Genomic DNA, 15,398 nt, shown 5'->3' on the forward strand with positions numbered 1-15,398 from the left:
AAAAGTTTTTCTATTTTCCATGTCCAATCGCGGATCCCGGAATTTCTACAATAAATTAGATAGGTAGCTAAGCTAATCTAGTTCCCTATACACGAGTCTGTTGTCATTCTACTGCAATAGTTGTACTAGAATGATGAATACCTTGAGCAGGTAGAAATAGAAAGAATTTTGTTAAAAAGGAAAAGGGCTTTCTTTCCATTTCTAAAGGAAGAAAAGAAATATGCTAATTTGATTAATATTAGGAAATGAAATGAGTGAGTTTATGCTTCACTAATTGAATGATAAATGACTACAAGTGAAGGAGATAGACGGTTTAAACAAAAAAAGACCCAAAATTTCAAACACGTGTCTAGAATCACAGGAAAACTACAAACAAAAATAGTGAAAATTAGCTCGTTAGGAGCCCATCCAAGATTGTTGTAGACCCAACGAATTAGTAGTTCCCAACCGCGGGTAGAGTGAAATCCAACAAAAAAATCAGTAACTAAAAGAATAAAAAAAGCTTTTATTGAATCATTTAAGTTATAGAAAAATTCCTGAACCCAAGAATTCAAAATGACAAGTTCTTCTTTACCCAGAAAAAAAGAACCACTTAGAATAGCCAAACAGATTATATTTGTTGAGAAATGCAAAATGATATGGAGATGATCCTCATTATCTATTTTGGCCAATTGTATTATTTCCTTGTGTATTCCTATAGGAAGTTTTTGTACATGTGTCTTCGGTTTCTCTTTTATCATTTCGTCCAAGAGAAAAAGTTCCTCTAATTCTATGAATCCTTCTAGAATCCTTTTCTCTTGAATATCAGTTAAGAAAGTTTCGGATTGCCTGGTATTCCACCAATTCTTAATCCAAAGTTCCAGACATTTGTTAAAAGAGAAAGAGACTCCCCAGGGCAAAAGTACGATAAATACAAGATATAAGAAAGAAGGCAATGCTTTCTTTTTTTTCATTTTTGATCTGTAAGCTGAATATATATGATATTTCTTTTCTTTGAAGCAAAAATTCTATAACAAGGTTTGAGACCTTGTGTTTGTATCTATTTCTCTTTTTGTATACTAGTGGAATTTCATTGTATTGGGTTCTTTCTTAGATCTAAATGGAGTGGAATAGAGAAATAAAAAAAGGCCTTTCGTATAAAAATGGAAGAATAGTATGCCATATATCTCACTTGGACAAAACAAATTCGAAGCAATTTTCTCTTATCCTCGTTCCTTCCTTCCTTTACTTTAGATAAATACTCGAAAATCCCCTTACAATTGCAAAAAATTGCAATTGGTACTCAAAATACTTCAATTGGTACACGCAAGAAATAGGCCAATTCGGCAGCTTTTTGTTCAATTTCTCGTGGAGTAAAAAACTTCTCATCAGTACGAGTCAAGGGAATGACCCCCTGGCCCCGGATTTCCATATAAAGGATACGACGAGGATAAAGACCCTCTTTAACCTGAATTCTAATTGATTGGATATCCCGCACAAGGAATTGAAGGAAGATGCGACGTTTTATTCCAGGGAATCCCCAACGAAAAATGCACACTATTCCCTCTTTTCTATCGAATCGGTCATAACCACTGCCTACATTCCATAAAATAGTGCACCACAAATAGGAGCTAATGAATAGGCCCGCGATTCCGTAGAAAGACATCACGACCCCCTGTGGAAAAAAAAGAATTTGTTGAGATGGAAGTACAGATATCATATTCTTACCAAGATAACTGGAAGCCCCAACCGCTAAGAATCCTAATGAACCTAGAAAAAGAATACAGGCCCAGAAAAAATTACCTCTTTTTCGAGAACCTTTTAGAAGTTCTATCCATATGTGTTCTGATCGCCAATTCATATTAGATATACTAAATCCAGTAGCGGTCAATTGAAATTGAGAGAATAAGCTAAATGATTTTTACTTTACTTTTTTTGATTCTGAAATAGCCTTCAGTAGCTAGTACTCCTGTGAAATAATTGGTTAGATACATTGACTTTCTATTCAAAAAAAATTAGTGGATCCACTTAAAAAAAAACTCGCTATAGTCGGCTACGCATATGCATGCATTTATGCTCGTAGCTTATATCTGCATCCATAGACGTTTTTCATTTGTGTGTAGAAAGAGCTACATACCCTATCATATTATAGTACTTACACAAAAAAATATCTGTATTATGATCCTGGAAATACATTGAGAAAATTTGGCCCCGTCGTTTCTAGACAATCTTATTTTTCTGCACATAAAGAAATAAGGAAGTCATTGCAATTGCCGGAAATACTAAGCCTACTAAAGGTACGAAAATAGAGGGTAAGTTAAAATCTGTCATAGAATATGTGTCTCAATTCAAATTTACTATTTCTATCTATTCGAAATATATCTTAAGATTCTTATGATATAATTAAGTATATCTATTATAAGGAATATTGACTATTGTATTTTTTAGTTTACAAAATAAAGATTTTTTATAGATATAGAATAAAAAAGTATTCTATAAAATAAATGAATGGAATTGATAATAAGAAAATTGCAAAAAAGGGGAACTCAAAAGGGGAACTCATTAAAATAAAATATTTTATTTTTCTTTTCCCATTCTCATCGCCTTTCTATCCTTCTAATCGAACTTGAAATTGGATTCAAAAGAAAGCTATTGTGAAAATAAAAGAAATACCTCTTTCAGAATACCCTTTAATTTAAAAAGTAGAAGTGGAATAGAATACCCAGTTGAAGGGTAATGATCATACGTCTGTAATGCATTGTATGTCCCAGAATAGGTCCCATTCTTCTACCCTTTCCGGGTAGTCGATGGCTATTCACAGCTACTACCTTAACACCAAAGAAGAGTTCGACCCAATGCTTTATTTCTGTCTTAGTGAATCCCGATTCGACATTAAAAGTATATTGATTCTTTCCCAATAAACGAAGACTCTTTTCTGTAAATACTGCGTATTTGATTCCATTATCGTACGATAATACTATATTTTGATTTATATTTGTTTATTGTATTATACCTTTCTATATTCTAGATATATAGAATAGAAGAATCTCGATTTGTCAAGTCTCATGATCGTATCAAGATCTATTTCAATTCGGCTCAGTCTTTTTTTTTAGAAAAGATTGAGCCGAATTGAATTGCAATCAATTAGAGGAATAAAGAAGAATTACTGCATTTCTTAACTTATTTTTTCTCTTTCTATTTTGCTTTTTTTTATTTTATATGGTATCCATCGCTTTGAAACCATCAAATTTGATCTCCTTCCATATTTCACAAGCTGCGGCTAGTTCAGCACTCCATTTGCAAGCTGCTTTGATAATTTCATTACCTTCACGAGCAAGATCGCGCCCTTCGTTACGAGCTTGTACACAGGCTTCTAAAGCCACACGATTAGCTGCTGCACCAGGTGCATTTCCCCAAGGATGTCCTAAAGTTCCTCCACCAAATTGTAATACGGAATCATCTCCAAAGATTTCGGTCAGAGCTGGCATATGCCAAACATGAATACCCCCAGAAGCCACCGGTATAACACCTGGCATGGATACCCAGTCCTGAGTGAAAAAGATACCGCGAGAACGATCTTTTTCAATAAAATCATCGCGCAATAAATCAACAAAACCTAAAGTTATTTCGCGTTCCCCTTCTAACTTACCTACTACTGTACCGGAGTGGATATGATCTCCCCCCGACATACGCAATGCTTTAGCTAATACACGGAAATGCATACCATGATTTTTCTGTCTATCAATAACTGCATGCATTGCTCGGTGAATGTGAAGAAGTAGGCCGTTGTCGCGGCAATAATGAGACAAAGTAGTATTTGCGGTGAATCCTCCTGTTAAGTAGTCATGCATTACAATAGGAACCCCTAATTCCCTTGCAAATACAGCTCTCTTAATCATTTCTTCGCATGTACCTGCAGTCGCATTCAAGTAATGCCCCTTGATTTCACCAGTTTCGGCTTGTGCTTTATAAATTGCTTCGGCACAAAAGACAAAACGGTCTCTCCAGCGCATAAATGGTTGTGAGTTTACGTTTTCATCATCTTTGGTAAAATCAAGTCCACCGCGTAGACACTCATAACACGCTCTACCGTAATTTTTTGCGGATAATCCCAATTTTGGTTTAATAGTACATCCCAATAAAGGACGACCGTACTTGTTCAACTTATCCCTTTCAACTTGGATACCGTGAGGCGGACCTTGGAAAGTTTTTGAATAAGCAGGGGGAATTCGTAGATCCTCCAAACGTAGAGCGCGTAAGGCTTTGAAACCAAATACGTTACCCACAATGGAAGTAAACATGTTAGTAACAGAACCCTCTTCAAATAGGTCTAATGGATAAGCTACATAACAGATATATTGATCTGGGTCCCCAGGAACGGGCTCGATGTGATAGCATCGTCCTTTGTAACGATCAAGACTGGTAAGTCCATCAGTCCAAACAGTTGTCCATGTACCAGTAGAAGATTCCGCAGCTACTGCAGCTCCTGCTTCTTCAGGCGGAACCCCGAGCTGAGGAGTTACTCGGAATGCTGCCAAGATATCAGTATCCTTGGTTTCGTACTCCGGGGTGTAGTAAGTCAATTTATAATCCTTAACACCAGCTTTAAATCCAACACTTGCTTTAGTTTCTGTTTGTGGTGACATAAGTCCCTCCCTACAACTCATGAATTAAGAATTCTCACAACGACAGGGTCTACTCGATATGGATTAGGCGTAAATGAAACCTTTGCAAAAATCTAAAAAAAAAGATATTTAATTAATATCAACTCATTAAATAAAAAAAGGAGTATGCTTAAGTTAATGAATATGTTTCATTCATATATAATGTGTACACCCTGTGTACGTTCTATCCTATAGGAATTTTACTATAGGAATTCGATAGGAAGGAATTCGATAGGAATTGAGTTGTTGTTATGGTAAGTTAACACGGTTCGTTATTAAACCGTGGATTTGATTCACCAAATCCATCATTATTGTATACTCTTTGATAGATATAGCGCAACCCAAACCCTAATCTTTATTTTACAATTTTTAAAGTTCTTCCCCTTTGATATTTTGAATCTAAATACCTAAATACTAAGAAAATTCTCTGTTGACAGCAATCTATGCTTCACAGTAGTATATATTTTGTATATCGAAGTCCTAGATAGGAAAGTAGAGTAGGCACAGATCCTTCACAAAAGGCGAAATTTATATGAAAAAATGGATTGAACTTTCCAACGGATTCATTCCATAAGTAAACGATTGAATGGGATTCGCTTGGGCAACGAAATCAAGTGCGAGTCCCCTTTTCTTTTTTATTGAATTAACTAATTCATTTCCTTTTGACTTTTGGATTTTTGGATATTTTTTTTGATTTGGCATTATTCAACAAGAAAAAAAATTTCGACAAATTCCTTTTTTTTTGAAAATTATGTGATAATTATGAGAACCAATCCTACTACTTCGCGTCCCGGGATTTCCACAATTGAAGAAAAAAGCGTAGGGCGTATTGATCAAATTATTGGACCCGTGCTGGATATCACTTTTCCCCCGGGCAAGTTGCCTTATATTTATAATGCTTTGATAGTCAAGAGTCGAGACACTGCCGATAAGCAAATTAATGTGACTTGTGAGGTACAACAATTATTAGGAAATAATCGAGTTAGAGCTGTGGCTATGAGTGCTACAGAGGGGTTGATGAGAGGAATGGAAGTGATTGACACGGGAACTCCTCTCAGTGTTCCAGTCGGTGGAGCTACTCTCGGACGAATTTTTAACGTTCTTGGGGAGCCTATTGACAATTTGGGTCCTGTGGATACTAGTGCAACATTTCCTATTCATAGATCTGCGCCTGCCTTTATCGAGTTAGATACGAAATTATCTATCTTTGAAACAGGTATTAAGGTGGTCGATCTTTTAGCTCCCTATCGACGTGGAGGAAAAATCGGACTGTTTGGGGGGGCAGGAGTAGGTAAAACAGTACTCATCATGGAATTAATCAATAACATTGCTAAAGCTCATGGAGGCGTATCCGTATTTGGCGGAGTAGGGGAACGGACTCGTGAAGGAAATGATCTTTATATGGAAATGAAGGAATCCGGAGTAATTAATGAAAAAAATATTGAGGAATCAAAGGTAGCTCTAGTCTATGGCCAAATGAATGAACCGCCGGGAGCTCGTATGAGAGTTGGTTTAACTGCCCTAACTATGGCAGAATATTTCCGAGATGTTAATAAGCAAGACGTGCTTTTATTCATCGATAATATCTTTCGTTTTGTTCAAGCAGGATCGGAAGTATCCGCCTTATTAGGCAGAATGCCTTCCGCAGTGGGTTATCAACCTACCCTTAGTACAGAAATGGGTTCTTTGCAAGAAAGAATTACTTCTACCAAAAAGGGATCTATAACTTCGATCCAAGCAGTTTATGTACCTGCAGACGATTTGACCGACCCTGCTCCTGCCACAACATTTGCACATTTGGACGCTACTACCGTACTTTCCAGAGGATTAGCTTCCAAGGGTATTTATCCCGCAGTGGATCCTTTAGATTCAACCTCAACTATGTTACAGCCTCGGATTGTTGGCAACGAACATTATGAAACTGCGCAAAGAGTTAAGGAAACTTTACAACGTTACAAAGAACTTCAGGACATTATCGCAATTCTTGGATTGGATGAATTATCGGAGGAGGATCGTTTAACTGTAGCAAGAGCACGAAAAATCGAGCGGTTCTTATCACAACCGTTCTTTGTGGCAGAAGTTTTTACCGGTTCTCCAGGAAAGTATGTTGGTCTTGCAGAAACAATTAGGGGATTTCAACTAATCCTTTCCGGAGAATTAGACGGCCTACCCGAACAGGCTTTTTATTTAGTGGGGAACATCGATGAAGCTAGCACGAAAGCTATAAACTTAGAAGAGGAGAGCAAATTGAAGAAATGAAATTAAATCTTTATGTACTGACTCCTAAACGAATTATTTGGGATTGTGAAGTGAAAGAAATCATTTTATCTACTAATAGTGGCCAAATTGGTGTATTACCAAACCACGCCCCCATTAACACAGCTGTAGATATGGGTCCTTTGAGAATACGCCTCCTGAACGACCAATGGTTAACGGCGGTTCTGTGGAGTGGTTTTGCAAGAATAGTTAATAATGAGATCATCATTTTAGGAAATGAGAGAGACAAAAGAGAGGTCTTACAAGAAGGGGTAAACCCCTGCTATGCAGGACTCCCCAAAGGAACACACACACTTAGAAACTATTACATGATCATTACATTACATAATTTTCTCCGACCACACTGAGGACTACGACTAAGCGCAAGCTTCCAATATGTTTGGCTCCAGCTAGCACCCAGCACGCCAACTCATCTAAGAAACTTCTCTGCACCTTGCCGATGGAGGGAGAATCACCCTCAAAAACCACCCGGTTACGTTGCAGCCATAAACACCAAGCACCTAGAATAATGGCACTATTAAAGCCTTTCTTCTTGTCTTTATGCATTCGGTTGCAAACTCTTTTCCACCGGTCAGCAAAAGCGATATCCTTTACCCCAGGGGAGAGGTGACCAAGACCGAAAGGAGATAGGTGGTTGTACCAAAATTGCCGAGCAAAGACACACGTAGTCAAGAGATGTTGAACTGTTTCTTGCTCCTGGTCACAAAGAGGGCATGCTTCCGGATGTGGGAGGCCTCTTTTTGCCAAAGTATCAGATGTCCAACATTTATTCCTCATAGCCGCCATAGAAAGGTCTTACATTTAGGAGGGGCCCGACTTTTCCATAGCCTCTTCCATGGCTCAAAAGGGATGGATCCTTGTAGCAGGATTTAGATGAAAACCGACTAGAAGTCTCGTATTTCCACACATGCCGCTCATCATCCTGGGTCAACACAACCTCTCCCAAAGAATCACAGAGAAGAAGGTATTGTTGCATCCCTAGTAAAGAAAGGGGGAAATAATTGCCCTCACCCACAATCTGTTGTCAAGACCTTGTGCCACTGTTCTAGAGGAAAGGGTCTTCTTATCAACTTTAGCAGCCACCTCAGGAGCAATGTCCTGAATACAGCAGCCATTCAGCCATCTATCAGACAAGAACAGCATGTTGTTTCCGTTTCCCACAAAGGAGACAACCGAGCTAGCAAATAGCTGTTGAACCTGAGGTTGGATGGGAAGATCCAGTCCACTCCAAAGCCTATTCGGGTCTATTTTCTGCAGCCATAACCATTTCGTTTGTAGCGACCAACTCATATATTGCAGGTTTGGGATACCCAGGCCTCCAAATGTTAGCGGCCTAGTAACTTTGTCCCATGACACTAAATAGCTGCTCCCATTCACTTCTTTCCTTCCTTTCCAAAGAAACCCCTGTCGTAGCTTATCGATAGATTTGATCGAAACGATTTATTCTTGACAACTTCATGCTAGTCCAGTGGACAACCAGATTCTTACATTGTTAGAAGCAGGCTCGTATCCTTCTCAAGCTAGACATTTCAAAGGCTTTCGACTCGGTATCGTGGGCCTTCCTTATCGAGGTCTTGAAAAAACTTGGTTTTGGACAGATCTGGTGTGATATAATAAGCAGGCTGTTAGCTACCTCTTCTACCAAGATTTTACTGAATGGTCTACCCGGGGAATGTATTGGGCATCAACGAGGTCTGAGGCAGAGTGATCCTCTATCACCTATGTTGTTTATTCTTGTAATGGATGTCTTGAATCAGCTCGTGCAGCGAGCCTCTGAGGAAGGGCTTCTTCAACCTCTCTCTACAAGGAATATGCAGCACTATATCTCGCTGTACGCAGATGACGCAGTGTTATTTCTAAGCCCTACTGCCTCGGACATTAGTGTGGTTATGTATATTCTTCATCTTTTTGGTTCAGCTTCAGGTCTAAGGACTAATATCCAGAAGAGTAGTGGGTTCCCTATCTGTTGTGGGTAAGAGGTGAATTGCTTACATGACTTGCTGCCATGTAATATTTCAGATTTTCCCTGTAAGTACCTCGGTTTGCCTTTGTCTCCCAAGAAACTCACAAGGGACCAGGTCTAGGCCGTTGTTGATAGGGTGGCCAGCCTTCTGCCAGGATGGAAAGCTGAGCTCATGACCAAGGCTGGTAGAGCTATTCATGTGCAGTTCGTCATGACGGCAAAGATGATTTATGCAGCTTTGGCACTTGACCTTCCTGTCTGGGCCATCAAAGCAATTGATAAACAGAGGAAGGGCTTCCTCTGGAGGGACAGGAAAGAGTTCTGTGGTGGTCATTGCCTCCTGGCTTGGCCTAAGGTTACCCGTCCCAAGGAGCTGGGTGGTCTACTGGTCTTGGGATTAGTGATTTAAAGAACCTCGGTTGGGTTTTGGGGGCTCGTTGGCCATGGCTGCAGAAAACAGATCCCAGTAGGCCTTGGACGGACTTCCCCACACGTCTGTAAGGTGGTACAAAATCTGATTGTTGTAGTCGTTACTACTAAGCTCAGTGATGGAGCCAATACCCTTTTTTGGAAGGACAGATGGTTGGATGGGAGATGTATTAGGGACATAGCTCCTGCAATGTTTGACATGGTGCCCATGCGTCTTGCCAACAAACGGTTGGTCAAAGATGCTCTCCCTAATCTCCATTGGATCTCCGATATAAAAGGGGCAATTTCACTCAGAATCATTGCTGAATTCCTAGAACTTTGTGAAATGCTTGAGGCAGTTGTTCTTCAGCATGGAGTAAGGGATCGACAAATATGGAAATTCAGTGCTTCAGGAGATTATACAGCTAATTCTGCTTATAAAGCTCTCTTCCATGGTTCAGTTCAGTTTGAACCAGCAGAACGAGTGTGGAAATCTTGGGCTCCTAGGAAGTGCAAGTTCTTTATTTGGCTTGTGGAGCATAATAGGTGCTGGACAGCTGACAGGCTTAGAAAAAGAGGGCTAGACCGGCCAGAGCACTGCCCCTTGTGCGACCAAGAGGCTGAAACTATAAATCACTTGTTGGTCAAATGTGTTTTTGCCAAGCAGTTTTGGTTTGATTTCCTTAGTTCAGTGGGACAGCAGGAGCTGTGTCCAGCTCACGAGGATTCCTTCAAGTCATGGTGGAAGACTAGCAGCTCTCGAACATCTGATCTTCTGAGGAAGGGTTTCAATTCTCTAGTAATCCTAGGTGTTTGGACCATATGGAAGCATAGGAATAGATCTGTCTTTGATGGATGTAATCCTAGCTTGGTCACAACCCTTAGGGTGGCTAGGGAAGAGGCGGTGCTCTGGTCCTTGACTGGAGCCAAGGCCCTGTCTTTCCTCCAGGTCGAAGAGCTGCTGGCTTAAAACAGCATTGTGGGTCGTGTTTTCTCTGTGTTAGTCCGTGATCATTAGTCAGTTTCTAGTGTTGGGGTGTAATGTGTGTGATGTAATGGGGTTCTCTCCCCCTTTCTTCTTCTTTTAATGCAAAGATGCGCAGCTCTCCTGCGTATTCCAGAAAAATATTAGTTTCATTAAATTCTCCATAAAATTTGCCATGATAGTGCATTGATTTGATCTTGTACATGTCAGCATTGTTCTCAAAACTTGGTAAAATTAAGAGAAGTTTGACACATAGGACAAAGCTAAATGCACTACAATCTGGAAGGGGTGATAACTACCATGGTAGGTCTAACAGCATTACAAAGAAATGGATTTTCTACTTTCAAAACGAAGTTAATACATTCACAAATTCAATCAAATTCCTTAATAATGCAAAGCAAAGAAATTTCACAGTTGACTTGTCTCCTTGTATAAGTTGCTTAGCATAGAATCTGTAAAACTGCTGGAATGGTCGACAGAAGCACCCAAACAGTTTGCTATTCATTCACTTAGGGGCAATATATGGAGCGACAACTCCATGAAGCAGGGCAGTTTGGAAGTACTTGTCAACACAACCGATACTTACAGGCTTACAGCATCAGTGTTACCATCAGAGTCAATGATATATGCGTGTGTGCAACAAAAATGAAGGAAACCAGCTCGAATTGTAAGGTATGTCCAGGGCTCCAGGCAAAACATTCCTTCTGTAGCCCTCGAAGTAAATTTTTACTTGGGTTGTTAGGTAGAAGCTTGGCATAGTTACCTCCAGATGACATTTACAAGATCATCTTGACGAGCCTCTGGGCTTATCGCAGCATCATACTTCACAATGTTTCCATAGAATATTTTCTCTAGCTCCTTCATCCATTTTGTCAGAAGCAAGTTAACCTAGAATGCATGAACATTTTATATAAATCAATTTTCACAAGTGGTATAATGCATAAAAAGTAAAAATTCTCTGATAATTCAAGAGGAACTGAAGATATGGTTGAATAACACTCTGTCCATTATAAATATGCAATGTTTAAGATTATTTATTTTTGAACTAATTTGCTGGTTCTAAATGGCATATCACCCTTGATCAAAGGGGAACAGGAAGTGCTAAAAATATGAGAAGTTCAGCACTTCTGCTCTTGGTTTTGTACATGAAAATCATTTACATGGGGATCCTGGAAGGTACCTTGCTGCAGCCCAATGTGCAAGATCGTCATGTTTGGAGGTTTTCTAGTTCCGGTGATTATTCTTCAAAATCCGCTTACACTGCTATGTTCCATGGCTCGGTGTTTTTCAAGCAGGCTGATCGAATTTGGAAGACATGGGCCCCTAGCAAATGTCGGTTTTTTCTATGGCTTGTGGCTCACAACAAATGTTGGACAGCAGATAGATTGGCTAAAAGAGGATTGCCTCAGTCGCTTCTTTGCCCGCTCTGTGATCAACATGATGAGACTATTAACCATCTGCTGGTGGGCTGCTCCTTTGCGCGTCATTTCTGGTTTGAGTTGCTCAGGCCTTTTGGTTTGCAGGACTTCCTTCCAGGACAGGATATAGATGATTTTGATCACTGGTGGTGTTTCAATAGTGCTCGGCTGGGTGGGCTGAGTAAGAAGGGCTTTGACTCCTTGGTCGCTTTAGGCGCTTGGATGTTGTGGAAGCATAGAAATGGTGTTGTCTTCAATGGTTCCCATCCAAACTTGGTGGTGGCCGTTCGGCTGGCCAGGGAGGAAGCTTTCTTGTGGTCTTTGACTGGGGCTAAGGGTTTTTCTTACCTCCTAGCTCAAAGTCGGGTGGTTTAGTTTTCTGTTTTAGTGTTGGGGTGTCTGTCAGCTGACAAACGCTCTGTCACTGCCCCTGCTCCAGATGTTGTTTCTGGCTAGGTGGGGTTCGGTGTGTGTGTGTGTGTGTGTTGTACTGTCTGTTCGGGGTCTTTTCCCCTTTTCTTCTTAATACATTGACGCGCAGCTCTCCTGCGTGTTCGAGAAGAAAAAAATATCTGGTGCAACCGTGCAACAAAGACATAAACATAGAGGTGGGAGTGCCTTTTAAAAAAAATCAAAACAACCCTCCCTCCTCCCCCTAGATATTTTCAAAAAGGTCCTCCCACCTTTGCCTAGATATTTTAAAAAAAGGTCCTCCCACCTCCATATTTGTGTCTTGGTTGCACGGTTGCACCAGATATGTTCCCATTTACATGATGGAGGATTAATGTTAACAAGTTGGTCATTTCAGCAATGAGCATTCGAGTCAAGTAACCTGTAGGTGATTACTGTTCTGGTATCCCTATGCAATAGTATCCCAAGGCAAAATCAAGGGCATACATTGAAATCAGAACCCAAAAGAACTGCACAATTACTTCCACTGTGCAATATCCAAATTCTGGTGTTCAATTGTGGGCGTGTTTGGTTGCCTGCATCTGTGCGTGCTTGCATCGCGGGATGCAGGTAGCTGTTGTTTGGTTGCTGTGAGCCAGGCTCTGCGCGTGTGAGCTCTATGTTTGGTTGCCTGCATGCAGATTTGGACCTAGGCTCGCATGATCCTCAAAGCACCATGGGACAGGCTCTCCAGATACGAGCAGATTGGTCGCATCTTCAGAGCCAGGCTCCAACGGTCCCCAACCAAACACCTAACATGAAGCTTCTAATAACACGTTATGGCAGAGGTGTAGAATGATAAAGCATATTGCCAATGAACAGATAGTTCTTAAAGGCAAATAATGAAGGATTTGGTAAAGCATATTACCAATCAACAGATAGTTCTTGAAGGCAAATAATGAGGACTACATTCATTTGATCACGAATAAAGATGATAGCAATGTATATAGTAATCATATACAAATTTCTATAAAACAGCCAAACAGCTTACCCCAGCTTTAGAAACTCTGAGTTCTACATCGTGGTTGTACATTTCGTAGATGTACTGTCCGAACTTAACACCATCCTTCCCTTCTTCCTTCAAGCGGCGTAGAACAAGCCACATATGGAGAACAAGCAATGAAAATGTTGTCTTAAATGTTTTCTCCAACTGAAAAACTGCAAAGGTACATGTAAGATATTTCTGTCTCAATATATCATGATCATAAAAAGATAAAAGTTCAAAGAAATCAGTTAACAAAAGCTCAATCACCCTATCATGGTACTGATTTCTGCCTTAACAAATCACTCAACCTTTGCGCAAGCTACAAATTAATTCTTCACTACACCTACCAGCAACTTGTACACATACATCAAAGTAAGGATAAACATTCTCCTATGAGAAAATAAAATGTGTACCAGTAGCAACTGTGTATCTTTGTCAGGTGCCCTACAATAAAGCTACTAGTTTTTTGGGGGAGGGAGGAGCAGCCAGTAAACTTATGCCATACAAGCTCAGATTGTGCAATATGAATCAGCAGGTGCATCAAGTTATTGTTGCTAAAACTAATGTATATCAATTATCAACTATTCTTCTTAACAAATTTTAACCAACTATGCAACTTATAAAAAAATGAGTGCATATATTAGCATTAGAATAGAGCAAAATGGAAGACTGAGAAACAAACATCAAATGAAAAAAAACCAAGCAGATCCTGTAATAAGCAGGAAGTTTACCATCATAAATAGTAGGTGCATCAACTTGAGAAGTGATTCGATCATAAACAACATTTGCTCCTCTGATGGACTTGCTTTGCTTACTGTAGAACAACAACAATGTGAGTAGGAATCGCTTGATGCCCTTATATTGTGGATCCACTGCTCTATGAGGGGAGTCAGGTGGCAACGCTAATGAACAGGGCTTGGATAAGAACATAGACTTCAGTCTAATCTGTGAAATAGAAAAACAATCCATTAAGATGCAAGTATAGGAATTAAAAATAAATCACAGCTAAATGGTAATCAAAGCATCAGATCCTTATCAAAATGTGAGATACTTAGCTCCATAGAAAGTAGAGCATTGAGCAGCATTGACAAATGACAAATGACAAATGTGATGATGTACAAAAGAGCAATAACTTGTTTGACTACATATCCTCTTATTGCGTACAGATCACAAGGTGCAAACAGAGAACCCAAGTGGCGTGCGCGAGATGGGAGAGCGGCGGTACCTCGGGCCTCGGCCCAGCGGGCGGAGAGGAAGCGCCAGGGCCGGGCGACGTGGCCGTGGCGGCGGCAGCGGACTTGGCAAAGTTTCTCGTGAGGGTTTGGAGAGGAAGCGAAGGCGGCGAGGGAGCCTTCGCCAAGGCCCTGGAGAGGGCGCCGGCCTCCGCCGCAGAGTTGCGGGACGCGGCAGCTGCGGAGATGCTGTAGGCGGCGGCGCGCCACCGTGACATGGTCTCCTCCCGCTCGCGCTTGGCGTCTCGGCGGGCGGCGGCTGCAGGAGGGGACGGAAAAAGAAGATGCTGGCTCACCGCCCTGGTCCCTGGAGACCGTGGTCACGAGGCGCAGAGTCCACCAGCAGACGCGACGCGGCGCGCTTGGCTCACTGACTCGTAGGCCCTCGCGGCATCTCGTCCGCAGCCTCAGCCTGCGGCTGGACGTGGTCCACCTCGGTCCGTCCAAAGAGCGCCCGCAGTCGGAAGTCGGGAACGGGCTGGAATTGGACGTCTCCCAGTTCGCTAGGAGCGGACAAAATGACAAAATCCAAGGAGCGCCCGCCGATCAGCTTTATTTTCCTTCGCGGCCTCGCGGGGGCGAGAAATTTGACATTATGAAACACGACGGGTACGGCTTCGATAAAATGGAGGCCTAGAAGAAGGTTTTTCCGTTATGAAACAGCTGGACATAGCCAACACTCTGAAATGGACATGACTACTCCATTAACAGTTAACGACGATCTCATACTCACGCTGTCATTTTTCCGTTACCAGGAGAATATACGTGAGGCCTGCTGCTCGCTCTAGCTGCCGTCCACGCCCAACCAAACCCTAGCCGCCGCACTCTTGCCGCCGCACCCTAGCCGCCACACCAGAGCCGCCGCACTCAAAACCCCATGGATCGAACTCCTCCCGTCGTCGCTGTTGCAGAGGCTGTTGATTCTGCTCGTGCCGCAGTTGTTGCTGCGGCGGAGGCAAGATGTGCGACGGTGGTGGCTGAGAAGGAGGCACGAGCGGCGCTGCAATCTGCGACTATTGCCGCCGATAAGGTTCAAC

At 41.4% G+C, this 15,398-nt stretch overlaps 3 protein-coding genes across 16 annotated transcripts in view; 1 reads left to right on the forward strand and 2 right to left on the reverse strand.

Moving 5' to 3' along the window:
• LOC100382858 (uncharacterized) overlaps positions 1 to 14,884 on the reverse strand; it is a 19,551-nt gene extending 4,667 nt beyond the window's left edge. For 4 of the 14 annotated variants that reach the window (XR_004855993.1, XR_004855992.1, XR_002266970.3 and 1 more), the window contains exon 1: positions 1 to 2,122. This exon is cut by the window's left edge. Coding sequence is in view for 2 of the 14 variants with exons in the window: in XM_020547867.3 (XP_020403456.1) it covers positions 1,940 to 1,948; positions 2,139 to 2,217; positions 11,040 to 11,164; positions 13,136 to 13,302; positions 13,861 to 14,074; positions 14,355 to 14,579 (819 nt within the window). In the remaining 12 variants the exon portion in view is untranslated. Of the gene's footprint in view, positions 2,218 to 11,039; positions 11,165 to 13,135; positions 13,303 to 13,860; positions 14,075 to 14,354 lie in introns of those variants that run through there. The other 10 variants (XR_004855995.1, XR_004855997.1, XR_004855996.1 and 7 more) reach the window with 7 other exon arrangements.
• LOC118476417 (ribulose bisphosphate carboxylase large chain) lies at positions 3,082 to 10,298 on the reverse strand. Its single transcript, XM_035965460.1, has one exon. It carries the CDS (start codon positions 4,644 to 4,646, stop codon positions 3,195 to 3,197), a length of 1,452 nt encoding a protein of 483 aa, XP_035821353.1. The 5' UTR covers positions 4,647 to 10,298; the 3' UTR covers positions 3,082 to 3,194.
• LOC118476416 (ATP synthase subunit beta, chloroplastic) lies at positions 5,323 to 8,123 on the forward strand. Its single transcript, XM_035965459.1, has one exon. The coding sequence runs from the start codon at positions 5,406 to 5,408 to the stop codon at positions 6,900 to 6,902; it is 1,497 nt and encodes a 498-aa protein (XP_035821352.1). The 5' UTR covers positions 5,323 to 5,405; the 3' UTR covers positions 6,903 to 8,123.
• Positions 14,885 to 15,398: the final 514 nt, after the last annotated feature.

The sequence above is a fragment of the Zea mays genome, chromosome 2, assembly GCF_902167145.1.
Source record: "Zea mays cultivar B73 chromosome 2, Zm-B73-REFERENCE-NAM-5.0, whole genome shotgun sequence".
Classification (NCBI taxonomy): domain Eukaryota; kingdom Viridiplantae; phylum Streptophyta; class Magnoliopsida; order Poales; family Poaceae; genus Zea; species Zea mays.